The sequence below is a fragment of the Galeopterus variegatus genome, unplaced genomic scaffold (assembly GCF_000696425.1).
Source record: "Galeopterus variegatus unplaced genomic scaffold, G_variegatus-3.0.2 Scaffold5046, whole genome shotgun sequence".
Lineage (NCBI taxonomy): Eukaryota > Metazoa > Chordata > Mammalia > Dermoptera > Cynocephalidae > Galeopterus > Galeopterus variegatus.
The window spans coordinates 93,985-109,888 of NW_007731157.1; the positions used below are offsets into that span (position 1 = coordinate 93,985).

The following is a 15,904-nucleotide window of genomic DNA, read 5'->3' on the forward strand; positions in this document are numbered from 1 at the left end:
CCCTCCTTGACTTGTAAAGCCCTTGTCCCCAAGACCCTGAATCTCTTGTTAACAACACCACAGGCATATCCTCCAGGGTACCCTAAGGGACACATACAGTTACAAGAGTCATTGCCCTCAGGGAAACCCAAAGCTTTGGTTTCCCAGCTGATATTTGTAGTTCATATACAGTTCATCCTAATCTAGATGCAATTCACCAATTAGGAGCCATTTCTATCATTAGAGATGTTGCCTGATTATACAGCTGGCATGGTTTACAGAGAATGACGCCAGAAAGTTAACCCAAGGTCAAATCTATCCTCGGTGAAGGAAGAGTTTTGTTGACACGTTACTGCAATGCATCATTGCACCTAATGGGTTGTCTTAACACAGATGGTACTTAATAAATATTCTTCATTGAAGAATGAAAGTGGCAGATGTTAGTGTGACTGCACTGTTTAGATATCAAAACAATTAGTAAGCACTTTTATAATATGGCTAATTTTACAGAATCCATTGTTGAAAATTTTCATCTATAGTCAAAGCTGAAACCTTCCCAGCACATCATCAACTTAGGAAATAATCACTGACTGAATATACGCACAAAAGCTATTATGACCACCACCCCTTTTGAAAATTTATTTTGAAGCACATGTAAAGAAAGAGCTACATAAGTCCTTTTAAAAGAAATCATTGGTAAAAGTAAATCATTTCCAATTAAATTATTCTTCGCAAAGTGTCTGTTTAGAAGAAAACTTTCAGGATTAAATAATATTCAGATTAAGTTCACATGTTAAACCAAGAGTAACACTACCTCAGAAGTGTAGTAACATCAACTCCACTAACAATATACACAAGCACCTCTTGCCTTCCCCCCTTGCCAGTATATTGTACAATAAATCTTTTTGGTCATTGCCCACCTAACAGGTGAAAAGGACATCTCATTCTTTAAGAACTTTGAGGTATAATTTACATGCAATCAAGTGCACAACTCTTAGGTCCACAGCTTGATGTACCAATGTGCCTATACATATACCTGTTAAACTATTAAAATTGCATTTATTATACTTCAAATGATATGGACCACACTTTCATACATTTAAGAAGCCATGTGAAACTTTTTTCTATGAATCATGCTCACATTCTTTGTTTGCTCTTCTGTTCGGTTTTGATCTTTTTCTTATAATTTTACAGAAGCTCCTCTCATAAAGAATGTAGTCTTTCATGGCATGAGTTGCAACTTTTTCCCTGGTTTGTACTGAGTAGAGCAAATCTTCATTGTGTTATGTAAATACACTGCCTTTACTTGTTTGTGTCTACGTGAGCCCTCACGGAATGAGAAGGGTTAAGGTTTTCTGTGACAAATGTGTGTGGATCTGTTTCCTGCTATTTCCAACAGTTTTGCTGTTCTTTTCTCTTATGAGAGTTAAGACTATGTCTTATCGGTGAGCTGCACCCTTTGTTGTCATAAAGTGCTCTTTCAGTAAGCTCACATAATGCTGTTTTTGACTGCTTTCTTTCCTCTTGAATTATCTGGTAGGCCATTGCCCATTCTTACAAACACCATATAACTGAGCTTCACTTTGTGACCCATCTGAGATGTGTGTACCCTAAAAGTTTACATGACATTTCAATTATTTAAAAATTATCTTTGACCCCAACTACAAAAAATGAGGAATTCATTCTACCTCCATCCTCTCTTCCCCACTGTCTTCTTTCCTTCCTAACTTTCCTTGCTTATTTCATTTCTAGACTGTTAACTTGTCTTCAGATACATTAAAGAGAGACAAGTAGTCAAGAGACATCTCTCTGCTAATTAAAATCAGAAATACCTAAAAATACGTTCAAATATTGTAAAAGAGAACAAATGCTTGAAAAGAGAACATATCCAAATGCTCAACTTCATTAATCATCTGAGAAGTGCAAAGTAAAATCATTCTGTGACATTGGCATATATCCGTCAGAATGGTGACAATGAAAAATGTACAATTCCACGTGTTGACAAGGACCTGCAACAACTAGAACTTGCACTTTCATACACAAATGGTGGAGTATAAATTTTTTTCTTTTTTGGTGGCTGGCTGGTACAGGGGTCGAACCCTGAACCTTAGTGCTATCAGCATTACATTCTAACTGAGCTAAGCAGCCAGCCCAGTGGAGTATAGACTGATATAACCACTTTTAAAAATTGCTTGGCAGTATCTACTACACTGAACATATCTACACCTTTAGACCTACCAACTCCACACTCATGAATAAACCTAACAAATACATCTATACGTTCACTTAAAAGACATGTAGAATAAAGTCTCCAGCAGCACTAATAGCACCAGATAGGAAACTCCCCAAATGCCCATCAAAGGTAGACTGGAAAAAATGAGCTGGGACATATTTGTATGATGGAAAACAATACAACAATGAGAATAAAGGGATCTACAACTACATGCAAAAACACGGATGAATCTCAGAAACACAATGTTGAATGAATGAAGGAAGCAAGATCAAAAGAGCATATACTTCATGATTCCATATATATAAAGAACAAAAATACACAAAACTAAAACTAACTATACCTTTAGAAGTCAAGAGAATGGTTACCCTTGACAGGAAGGGTAGGTAGTTCCTAAAAGGAGAATTAAAGGGGGCATCTAGGATCCTTGTAATGTTCTGTTTCTTCAGGTGAGTGCAGGTAAGATGGGTGTGCTTAGCTTGTGAAAACTCACTGAACTGTAAACATATAATATATAATTTAAAAAGTGCATGTATATATACAATCATGTGCTGCATAACGTTTTGATCAATGAAGGACCACAACACAACAATGATCCTCTAAGATTATAGTGGAGCTGAAAACTTCCTATCACCTAGTGACATCACAGCCATCATGTCACAGCACAACGCATTACTCACGCGTTTGTGCTGAGGCTGGTGTAAACAAACCCACTGCGCTGCCAGTCATATGAAAGTATAGCACATACAATTACTATATACACAGTACATAATACTTGATAATAATAAAAAACTATGTTACTGATTTATGTATTTACTATACTATACTTTTGACAGTGAATTTAGAGTGTACTCCTTCAATCTATAAAAAAGAGTTTACAGTGAAACAGTACGCCATATTACGCTGGCAGCAGCCTCATGCATCTCGTGTTTACCATGTCTCTCAATGGCATCATTTTCTTTTATGATTGATTTACTCTCATGTCACTTCACACGTCATAGCCACTAAGCGTACAAAATCCACAACTAATGTTTCCAGTAAGAGACCACATCGAGTGACTGTGTAGTAGGCTATACCATATAGGTTTGTGTAATTACACTCTATGATGTTCGCACAATGATGAAATTGCCTAAAAACACATTTCTCAGAAGGTAACCTCATCGTTAAGTGATGCATGACTGCATAAACTACTGTATCTATACATCTATGTAGTAGGAGAAGCAAACACAGTACATGTCAGAACATTTTGCTTCATTAAAATTGTGCTTTCAAAACTGTGATGCACATGACATTTTGCAATGGAGATATATACAATTATTAAAAGTAGGAGTTGATTTTTACTTAACTGTGCTTAAATAAATAACCCTAGAAATGAAACTTTGATTTGAATACCATTCTCAATGAACCACGGCAGCATATGAGGTAGAATATTCTAGGAACAGAAGCAATGTCCTCAAAAGAATTTATACAGAAATGTTTAATGGGCATTTAAGAATAACTGTTTATTAAGCACCACAAATTTAATTAATTTAGGTTAAGCCTGCATTGTCTCACAATATATAGCTTCATAGAATAATATATTATTTTAAGTTGGACTCCCATTTTTATTGTAATGTATTAAGTTTACCAAAGACTTTATCTTCAGTGTTCTAAACTAGACTTCACTATCTTTTCTATCCTCACCTCTAAAACTACAGCAACAAAAATACTTGATTATAGCAGGGGTAAGGTTATTAGAGAAACAAGAAAAAAGACCACAAAATATAAGGCAATGTTTGGCATACCAATACCTCTGAAGACATTCTTCACAGAGAGAATTTGTAAAAGTTTTAACAAATTAAAGTTTTTCTGTCTATGTGATAAGGCTTCTTTCAAGGATTTCCTCAGATTAGTTTAAAAAATACAATCTCTCTTTTTTCCCTTCACTCTCTTATACCTAATAAAAGGTTAAGTACAAGAAGCTGCACCTAGAGTTTTCCAAATACTTTCCTTTGCATATAGTAGTTTGATTGATCATACCAACTCATCTTAAATGCTTACTTTAGATAAATAATTTTTTTAAAACATTGAAAAAAAGATCCTAATAACAAGGTGTGTAAATAAAGCTGACTTTCGTGGTTTATGTGATAAGGGGCTGATAACGTCACATGCAGCTGGACTATTCACTCTAGCTGCCTTTCACACCCAGGAAGCTCTGCATCACACAGTAAACTGCGTGTGGAGAGATTTTTAAGGGCAATGAACAATTCCTACTCAACTGTTGTCTGCCATCATGTGGAAAGAAATTGCCAGGTGTATTTTGAACATGGAAAATTCAGTGAGGTTTTCATTCTGTCGATATTTTCAGAGATCAAACCATTTATGGGATGTCAAGAGCTTCAAGTGCCATATACGCCTGCATGGAAAGCACTGCTCCAGAGAGACCACTTTGCATTTAAAGAAAAGCTTTTCTTTAAATGACATACTTAAGACATCCATTCATGGGTTAAGAAGATGGGAGGAAAAGTACCTTTATTTTATTTCTAACTCCAGTCTAACTTCAACATTTTAAAAAGCCACCCTTTATTTTCTTTCAAGAGTGGCCTTTCTTCATGACAATTGTCTAAGCTTGCCAGAGCTTAACTCCTACTCCTCATCACAGAATGCAACTCTGCATGTACACGCTGCAAACTGTAAGGAAGTTTACTGTCAAGAGCACAAAAGGGGGCCGGCCCGGTGGCGCAATGCTATAGTGCGCCGCTTGGGAAGCGCGGTGGCGCTCCCGCCGAGGGTTCGGATCCCACATACAGACCGGGCGCTCACTGGCTGAGCGAGGGGCGGGGGCAACACCGAGGGTTGCGATCCCGTGGCCGGTCCTGGTCCGGTACGGGCGCGACACTGAGGGTTGCAATCCGTTGCCGGTCACGAAAAAGGACAAAAAAAAAAGAGCACAAAAGGACAAACCTTCTTCACTAGAATCCCATCAGACCCTGAAATGAGGGCATTTCAACAATCAAGCAAGACCCCAGGGACAGCATCTCAGCCAGGCCACAGGTATAACGTCACACATGTCACTGAATCACCATAACCACCTCTATAATGGCAGATATGAAATAGAGATCCAGAAAGGTGTTCAAACAAGACTTTCATTCTGTTAAAACACATTTTAAAGTCATAAAATGCATGGGTAGAATTTTTAATATTACTCTAGGCATCTCAATGTCTTTCCATTAATGGAGATTAGGCTGCTAATCCAATTGCATGCTGAATTTCCATCCATAATTGATAACTATTAGATAGTTAATCACTTCAGGTTTAGTGAATATAATCTTAATGCACAGAGCACACAATGAATGCCAAGGCCAATGGGAGGCTGATGTAAAGGAGAGACTGGCTAACTCCTTCAAAGCTTTACTTAGCACTTATTTACTCAAATCAATACTATGAGTGAGATAATTGTCTCATTAAGATCTAGAAATAGATGCCACTACTCAAAAAAAATTATCCATAAATCTCAGAAAAACCCAACCTGATTCCCCTGAGCAAGCAGCGTTTTCAGTCTGGCTATTTCTGCTCGCAGCTCGCGGATGAGCTTGACGTTGGCGTCCTCATTAATGGTAGGCTTGTTGATGATGTTTTTGGCTCTATTTGCATAGCGAAGAGTACTCAGGGTTTCTCCGTAATTGACATCAGCAGGTGAAACGGCTGTGAAGAGTGAATTCAAAAAATAATTTATCCAGCACCCCATGTTCCATTTAACACGAAGTTGGTTTGTAATTTGAAAGTCAGATTAACCCTCGGTCATTGGATAGACTAAATATTCATTGCCACAGTAATGAATACTAAAAATTATCTAAGATTTATAGGAAAGGGTACTCACTATACCAAATTAAATATTCTTTTGCTCTTCTTAAATTTAGAATCAGCCACCCAACCAACTATAAAATGAGATATGAGATACCTCACTATAGTTAGGGAGTTTTCGCAGTTGAAAATTTAAGAAGAGGATTTCAATACTATTTGTACTTCTTAACATTATATAGAAATTAAAATAGCTTTAAAATTTCTGGCAAAGCCTACAACCTATAAAAACCCTGAGCATAATAATTCTTGAAAAAAGCCAGGTAGATCAGTTAATTCTTTTCTTCTTAAAGTTGGTTAATCCCACCCACCACCAAACTTTAAGGTTTAGGTGACTACAATTGCACACAGAGTTTATCTCCCAGGGTAGATCCCCTGCCTCCATAGTTAATGCATGGAAAGAGGGGTGGGGGAGACCCGGAGTGGGGGTAGAGAAGACGGGAGAGAGTGGGTAGGAAAAGTGGAGTTTGGAGGGAAACGGTTCTTGAGTTCTCCTCAACAATGGTCTCCTTTCCACATTTTTTCCTTCTATTCTGCTTCTTTCAAATAATAGATCAGAATACAGAAATAAGGTATATTACTGTTATCTCATTATTTATTAATATTGTTATTATTTTTTTCCTCTCAATTCTTAATTTTAAATTCCACATTTACTGCTTTAAATAGAAAAACAAAGTTGGGTTATTTTTACTTTGTGTCCCTATAATGATTTTCTCCTAACAGTTATGAAGTTTAAATTTTTTACCTTGTACTTAAAGCAAAGAAATGCTGAGAGTCATCACAGCTTCCATAGCATGGCAAGGCAATGTAACAGTTAATAATATGCTACTATAGACTGGATCATAGTAAGTGATTTTCTTCAAGACAGAAAAAACATTTTTGTAAGATACAAAACGTGCTATTTTCTAATGAGACACCTTAAACTTAAATATTTACAGTTAATTCACAGGAAACATTGTACTCTCAGGAAAACAACTTAAAACTCTTACTGGCAATCATGATAGTTTTAGAGTTTCCTCCAAGGCTATCTTTTAATAACCAGGTCAAAACAGAATCCCTGTAAGGCACAAAAACTTGCTTCTTCTTTACAAGAGGGTTTGCTGCATCCTGAGATAAATCAGCTGCAGGAAGGAAGGGAAAAAGGGAGAAAAAGGACAATTATTAAAGGATTTTTTTCCCCTCTAATTGCTTGAGGATATTACCTCAGTTTGCAACACAAACATCAATTGCTTCACACTAACACAGTAGCATGAGGGAAAAGAGGAGGCAGAAGACAAGTTCAAACCTACCTAAGGCAGAAATGACATTTCCCAGAGTCACGAGGGACTTGTTAATATTCCCTCCTTCCTTCAGCCTGACCCCAGTGGCACCGGTGGCATCAGCACGCTCACTTCCAGCAAGATCGACCAAGTGGATCTTACTCACGGTTTCGCATGGCATTTCAGAATCAAATTTTGCCTGCAGTAAAATATAAAAGTAAAATTGAAGAAGTACAAAAGGCCCTGATGGTGTTTACGATACAAATTTTAATTATTTTCCACTCCTCACTGAGATCTCTCAGGGTAGATTTCTTTAATTTTGTTGATTTATTGGCCTTCATACTGATTACAAAAACTTCCAAAATTAAATTCAATACAGTAAAAATCTACCATATGTGATTCTTAAATTTTCTGAAGAACCGTCCTGTGACTCATATCACTCAGTCGTTCTGAACAAAGCCCAGCTGAATCAGAGGCAGATTCTGGCAGAATGTGAAACCAGGAACTTAGGGGCACTCAACAGAGAAAAATGCAAGTAAGCAAATAATGACTTTTGTTCTCATCTAAAACCTCCAGCATTACACGAACAAAGGCTTTCCAAAATATGATAAACTCAGACAACTACGTAAAAGATCATTTGACCATTATTTATTTGATGTTAAAACATTTTATTTCACAAATTATAAAAAAGTAAAATCTTTTTTTTTTTTTTTTTCTGTGTCCGGCAACGGATCGCAACCCTCAGTGTCGCCCCCGTACCGGACCGGGACCGGCAACGGGATCGCAACCCTCGGTGTTGCCCCCGCGCCTCGCTCAGCCAGTGAGCGGGAACCGGCCTGTATGTGGGATCCGAACCCTCGGGGGGGAGCACCGCTGCACTTCCCAAGCGGCGCACTATCCAGTGCGCCACTGGGCCGGCCCAAAAAAGTAAAATCTTAAATACTATATTCCTCTCTTTTGAATTCTATCAAGATTTTATTTTCCCAAAGACTATTAACCTAAGTTTTATATTTTGAGACAAAATGCCAAAAAAAAAAAAAATTACCATAATTTGATAGAAATGTAAACCTCTTAGAAACTACAGGTGGCCATATCCTAATAAGGCATTAGCCAGAAAGCAGGAGAAAAACCAGTAAACTACAGTAAGTCAAAAGCAAGGGTACAGCAAAAGGTAAGAATGTGGAGAATTTAAGGAGAGCTGTTTGATTTACTGTAGAGAATTTTTCATTTTCTTGCTCTCTGTTCCCCCTCATTAATAAAAGCAGTCTGTTTGTATCTGATGCGTTCAGCTGTTAATGCAGGCAAGGACATCTCCAAACCCCTAACTTATGCTGAAGCCCTGAGAGGACCCCAGATATTTGCATTCACCTCTTCTACTGGCCTCAGTGTTAAAATATTTACCCTCGATAATTTTCACACATATGCAAGATGCTCTCCACCTGTTTGTCATAATAAAGTCTTACATTTGTACTTATAAATGTTCGTTGTCCTTTAATATCATTCTACTCATCATACTCAGTGTTGTGGGGTGAGCTCCATGGAGTGATAATGTTCTGCACTGAGTTACTCACCTTGGCCTCCCGCTGGTCTGACTCGCAATCTATTATCTCCCACAGAGCTTGCAACAATGAAAACTTTTTCTTAATTAAGCACAGAGCAAGTTTTTTTTACATTTAGAACAGGGTGGAAGCCTGCTAAGTATTTCTTAAGGGTACACATCAGGACATTTCAAATTACTGTGATTGTAACCACAGAGAAACTCAGTGCTCAGCACATATTCAACTCTAATTAACAAGAAAATGACAGTCACCTTTGGCTGCTGCCACTCCTGGTTCAACAATGATCAGTCCTCAGCTGGTGATAATCAGCAAGTAAAGCTCTCAGAGGTGGAGCCAGCAGCCCCATAGCTGCCCTTACCTGAGTGAACTTGATGGTAAAGATGGCATGAGACCTGCTACTGACGTCATTCATCCCAGTTGCTGCTGTAGTACGATTGATGTTCCCCGCTTCCATAAGTTCTTCCACGTCACCATAATTCTGTACTAAATGTTTGGATAGATCTGGAGGAAAAATAAAAAGGAGGAGGTAAAGAAATCCCCCTTATGTAGAGTAAATGGAATATGAAATTTCCCTCTATAAAATAATACACAATTCTGCTGACCTGATGAAAGACCTTACTTTTTTCTATAATGTGGTGGTATATGACGAGCTGGGTTGCTGGCATCAGATCCCAGCTCTGCTGCTTACTAACTATGGACTTGCATAGTACAGACAAGCTGCTTCACCTCACTATGCCTCAGTTACCCCGTTTGATAATGCCTTACCTACGACATAGGGTATTTAGGATAAGTGCTAGCTACTATCATCAACCTCAATAGTGTTAGTCACAGCACATAGAAGAAAAGTATAAAAGCATGCAAAACTCAAAAGCATTTTTTTAATCCTTTAAAAAAAATTTTATTCATTTTTCTTAGAACATTCATATGGTTCCAAAGTCAAAAGCTGTATGTATCAACAGTCCCCCACCCTTTTCCTACAGCTTTTCCCTTCCCCTCTGCCATGAAACCAAATGTTGTTACCGTTTTCTCTATACCCTTCTAGAAATAACCCATACATACACAAGCAATTACATACATATAAAACTATTCTTCCCCTTTCATACAAATGGTAGCATAACGTAAACATTATTTTGCACCCTGCTTTTTTATGAAGTGATATACTGAAGAATATTCTGTATCAATTAAGGTGATTCCTCACTCATTTTTAAGGCTGCAGAGCATTCAATTGTGTGTATGTACCATAACCAATTTAACCAGTCTCCTCGTGAGACTGTAGAGGGGGTTTACATTGTTTCCAGTTACAAGCAATGCTGCTACAAATAACCTCGTGCATGGGTCTCATCAAATGTATGTAAATGTTTCTACAGAATGGAATTGCTAGATCAAAGGACATTTGAAATTTTGATGGATATTGCAAACTTGTCCTCCATAGAGGGCAATTTACACCCAGCAGCAGCAATGTAAAAGAGTGCTTGTCTCCCAACTCTCCCCACCACTGTCTTATCAGGCTTATTTACATCCGCCAAAGATGGTGACAAATGTTATCTCGAAGTATTTTTATTTTGCTTTTCTCTTATTATGAGTGAGGCTGATGAGCATTCTTTCCTCCATTGCAAGCTCATCAGTATTTCCATTTCTGTGAACAGTCTATTCAAATCCTTTGCCCATTTTTCTCCTTGGTTGTTGCATCTGTCCTTATTGATGTATTGTTATTTTTACACAAATTCCCAAGAAGAACGGGGCTGAGAAATATTTCATCTTACCTTCAACATAAGGTCCTTCTTTTGGATGCTCCCGGACTCTCAAATTGAAGGTTTTAGATGACTTCCGCCTAAGTAGATCTCTCACACGTTCATTATAAATTTCTAAGTAGCTAAAAATTTTTAATAGAATTTAATTCAGAAAATTATTTCAGACATTAATAACAAAAGCAACACTCATAACAGCAGCAACATACATTTATGGGTGGTAACAATGCATCAGGTACTATACTAAGCACTTTACTTTATGTAGACTATTTCATTAAATCCCCTAAAATAATCCAGAGGTAGGTTAGGTTAGGCAAGGGAAGTTTAGGGTGATTTAAACAACTTGTCCACGGCCACACAGCCATTGAGAAGTCAAATAGCCACGAGAACCCTCAATTGACATGTCTGCCCTCAAGAGACTGGTTCCCCACACAGGTTTAATTTCAAAGAGGAAAAAGTACCTCAACCGTCCAGATTCGCTTATAGGTTAGATTTATAGTGATCCTACCAAGTAAAAATAATATAAATCTTACTAAGTTAAAAGAATGAGGCAAGTAATTGGGTATACACTCAAAAGTCAAAAGCTCACTCCATTTAAGATAAGCATCCTAGGGCCGAGCCCGTGGCGCACTCGGGAGAGTGCGGCGCTGGGAGCGTAGCAGTGCTCCCGCCGTGGGTTCGGATCCTATATAGGGATGACCGGTGCGATGCGCTCACTGGCTGAGCACAGTGCGGCCGGTCACAAAAAGGACAAAAAAAAAAAAAAAAGATAAGCATCCTACATTACAGTTTCTGAACAAGCTGTGTTACTTCTACCAACCTCTCAAATCCGTATCCAAATTGTACCCAACGAAGTCATTGAAAATTTAGTGATTTAAGCTTCATTCCCAACTACCATAAGTACCAGAGAAGAAAAGGGCAGGCTCTTTAGGAATCCAAAGGCCTTAACCATTCCTAGTACCTATAGCAAACCAAAAGCCTTGGCTCCAACCAAGCCAAGACTCAGTTAGTCAGGCCATGGGCCCTACCTGACTTCAGTTCGAAAAGATGCTTCATCCCATCTGGTGGTTTCATTTATCCGACTGAAGAGCCCTTCACAGATCCGAGGTATTAAGCCAGAATCACCCTGCAATGGGAAGGAGGAATGTCAAGCTGTCACTCGAAATGAAAGCAAGTGATGACTGAATTTGCAATTTGCTGAAGGGGTCTAAGACTCAAGGGACCTGCATGCCAACCCCAGACCTACCACCCTAGGATGCCGGACACACCATTTACCCCTCCAGGACTGCTCCCTATTTTCTGAAATGAGAGGATTCTGATTTCTACATGCTGGGACTTTGGTAATATATGGTTATCAGCTGTTAATCAGTTAAATCATGGCTTGCCAACATAAAGAAACTTTTTCTCTAACTTCCAAACAAGACAGTCTATTAGCTATAGAATAAACATTACAAATATCTGGTCAAATGATCAAAGACAATGAAATATATATCAACCAGAAAAGAAACACCAAGAAAACCTCAGTAAGTCCTCAAAGCAGTTAATAATTGTCTTAAAACTTAGGTGACAGGACCACATTAAAACATGTAATCTATCCCTCTTTCGATATGGTAATACCTATGCTGGCCTTCCTAGACAGTAAGATTTTAACACATCATATGACTTACACAACATGGGTATAATATTCAATAACAAGCATGTTTCAGTCAGCCATGACAAGTTGATGAATCTCAGAATGATACTAAAGATCAGGCAAAATGTTATTAGGAAACTGAAACTTCAGAGCTTTGATGTTTTCTTCTCAAGTCCCTTCCTACCTTTACCCAACTCCCCACTCAAAAAAGTAAAAGAAATGCCATTGCTTTAGGAGATTTTTTTTCTTTGTATCATTAAATCAGTACCAGTTCTTATCAAGGAAAAAATGAATCTTTCACCACACTTTTGGCTCTTACTTTAAAATAAACAAATAAGAACACCGAAGCAGTACGCAACCATAAGGTCAGAGAAAACCACTTGTAATTTATGAGTGCTTTATAAATATTTAACTTACATAAAATAGCTCCTAAAGAATCAACATGCAAATTCAATTTTTAGAGGGTGGTTTTTGTTTGTTTGTTTGATTGTCTGGTGGCTAGCCGGTACAGGGATCAAACCCTGGACCTTGGTGTTACCAGCAGATTTTTGTGGGTTTTTTTCTCCAAAGGCACAGGAGAAAAGTAGAAAGAGAGAAATAATGATAAAATGAAATGGGAAATTCTTGAAATTATCTGTTTGTTCCTCTCATTTGTTCTCCCTACTTTTCAGCACTGAGGATTTGCAGCACAGCATTTACCTCCTTGGGTAAAGGAAATGCCTGTGTTTAGAAAGCCAGGTTACATAAACTAATGTAATTTCACCTGGAAAGACCTGTTCTCCCCTGCTGCCCTACTTCCATAAGCCTAGCATCAAAGACACCATCGTGCCTGCCAGCGGGAAGCCCTCAATTCTCTACTAGTATCTCCACATCTAGAACATGCGACAGGTCTGGCAGTCATTGAACAGAGCTTTCACTAAGGCATAAGAAAAATAAAACACACATGTACTACCTAAAGCTGGAGAAAACAGAATGAGATAAGTACCTACAATAGTGTCTAGTATCTCCTCTATATTTGGAGGCAAGTATAACATTAATGTCTGTTCATTTATATAGTTTAACTACTAAACTACATATACTATGTTTATAACTATATATACCCCATATAGACTATATAACTCTAACTTTTTTATGTATTTGCTGGATTTATGTAGTACCTTTCCTACAAAGAGATAGGTTTTTTCTTCTACATTTTTCTTGGGAAAAAATGTTTTGAATAATTTTAAAAAGAACAGACTTCAGTAATTTATTCGAACTGTTGTGCTGGCAGAAAAGAAGAATAAATTACTTGTGCGCCCACCATACTTTTTTGATAAGACTGTAAGGCCTTTAAAAACGGAAAATGAACTGGCACTTACATCCATTATTCATGCTTATAAACTTAAAACTATTTCTAATTTTAAATCTCTCAAAGGAAATTTAGTCCAGCTTATTACTGAGTTTCATCTTAGTATTAAAGGATGATCAGAACATGAAAAGCAAGTTAGTACAGACCAAGTAGATGAAAGAGATAATTCCATCAGTCCTGAGAAAGATAATGAAAAATTTCCTTCCCACACAGTGTAAACAACGTACAGAATTTCCCATCATAGTGTATGACTTTCCAGATCCAGTCTGCCCATATGCAAAGACACAAGCATTATAACCTTCAAATGCAGATTTCACGACATCTGTGCCGAGGGTTTTGAAAACCTGAAAGCCAAAAAAAAAAAAAAACATACACAAAAGATACAATTACCATGGGCTTTAATAAAAGCCCCTTCAGTATTGACAATATTCTTGAATGCTACTTTCATCTTGTAAAAATTACACCATATAAATAAATCACTGCAGAACCATTAACATAATATGTATGTACCCCAGTTTTTAATCAAAAGCAAACTTTTTAAGGTAGCAAAAAGCAACACCATCCTCTTTCCTACTTAACAAAAAAATTTCTGAAACATAAAAATGTAAATAAGGGCTGGCCAGTTAGCACAGCTGGTTAGAGTGCGGTGCTATAACACCTAGGTCAAGGTGTCAGATCCCCGTACCAGCCAGCCGCCAAAAGAATAAAAATTAAAATCTTAACAAGGAAAAGTAACATCCATGTCTAGAAGCAAAGATGATTTTAAAGCATGATGATCTATCATTCAGAGTTATATAAATGTTTAAAGCTATTCATCCTATCAGAGCTTCTAGAAATTAAATACTCAAAATGTGAAGGTCACAGCAGCTAGAAATTATTGTCCAAACCATGCCAAATCAATGTGTTCTTTTTAAGGGTCCAGATATTCATCAAAATAAATCTCTGGAGGTTTTCCCAGAGCTGAATGAAAGGTGGGCGTGAATGAGGCTAGCATGGCTAGGTTCCCCCACGTTTGTGTCCATGCTTTTACCTACTTGGACATTTGCCCAGGATGGAGAGGGTGGGGAGACAAGCTGTGTGGGGCTGAGGTCACACCTACAGTGGCCTGAGTCCATGTCCAGTGTACCACATAATTGCAATTTGGGGAGTGGGATGGTGGGGGAGTGCAAATGTGTCACAGGACAAAAATGAGGCAGATCAAGATGTGAGGTCATCCTAGTTTACTCAGCTGCAAAGGGACGAACCAAAGCTTGTCCCCTCCTGCTGTCTCAGCCCAGCACACTGAGGGCACATAAAACAACTCCCTGCTTCAAAAAGTAGGCACCTTGGCAGCTGAAGAGATGTCAAAGAGAGGGAGTTCAGTCAGGCTCTCAGAGCCAAGAAAAAGTGAGGGGCTCCTTTGTGGAGCCCCCTCCACACAATCCATGGTGGGGCCTCACCAACCCCCACAGGAGTGTTCAGTCTGTGGGTGATGCCACATCAGCCAAACTCATGAGGCCCAGATGCATCAACCAGAAAGTCATCTCCAACCCCTGCCAAACTGCCGAGGGCATAAGATCTCAAACTCTGCCACACATTAAAACCATCTAGGAATCTCTGAAAAGTCCCAGCAGCCAGGCCTGTAACCCAGCCCATTTAAATATGAATCTAAGGGGGTGTGCACCCAGGAATCAGTACTTTCCTAAACTCCCCAGGTGATTTCAAAGTACAGCAAAATTTGAGAAATGGCCTAGAGTACTCACATCTGCCATCAGCACAGACAATACTGGGGATCCTACATGGAAAGCCAGATTAAAGTTAGGATGTGCACAGGGGCAGACCTCCAAACAGACGTATGGAGACAACTCACTGCAAGGATTTTGGCCCTCTGGCCAGAACACCACACCCTACACAGCGCTGCTAAACCTGCCATCTTGATCTCAGCTCCACACAGCCATCCCTGCTAATAACACAACCTGTGATACCCAAGGACTAGATAAAAATACACTGGACTTCAGCTTTCTTCAGGCACCATTTTTCCCATCAACTTCTTTGGACTTTGTTTCCTTGGTCTCATCAGTAAAAGATTTACAATCATTTCAATCGAGTCGCTTCCACAAATGGCCAGTCTCACTCATTTTGAGTTAATGTTTATCCGTTTCAGCTCTAGGAACTGATATTTTCTAATCTCATTCTCATATTCCGATGACTTACTCATTCTCAGCTGTAATAGCAGTGCACATTCACTGGGGACTTTCTATGCCCTTTCTCGTGTTCATGGATTAGTCCTCAAAAAACACTACAGGCTGAGTAGTGCTACTAGATCCAT

The 15,904-nt window shown here is 38.5% G+C and overlaps 1 protein-coding gene across 1 annotated transcript in view; it reads right to left on the bottom strand.

The window, feature by feature from the left end:
- Positions 1 to 15,904, bottom strand: part of LOC103604242 (kinesin-like protein KIF16B) — a 147,596-nt gene that overhangs the window by 85,322 nt on the left and 46,370 nt on the right. The window contains exons 4-10 of the mRNA XM_008588809.1: positions 13,824 to 13,940; positions 11,644 to 11,741; positions 10,631 to 10,740; positions 9,226 to 9,368; positions 7,339 to 7,507; positions 7,039 to 7,170; positions 5,718 to 5,893 (exon numbers count right to left, since the gene is read on the bottom strand). Of these exons, the coding sequence (XP_008587031.1) occupies positions 5,718 to 5,893; positions 7,039 to 7,170; positions 7,339 to 7,507; positions 9,226 to 9,368; positions 10,631 to 10,740; positions 11,644 to 11,741; positions 13,824 to 13,940 (945 nt within the window). The remainder of the gene's footprint in view (positions 1 to 5,717; positions 5,894 to 7,038; positions 7,171 to 7,338; positions 7,508 to 9,225; positions 9,369 to 10,630; positions 10,741 to 11,643; positions 11,742 to 13,823; positions 13,941 to 15,904) is intronic.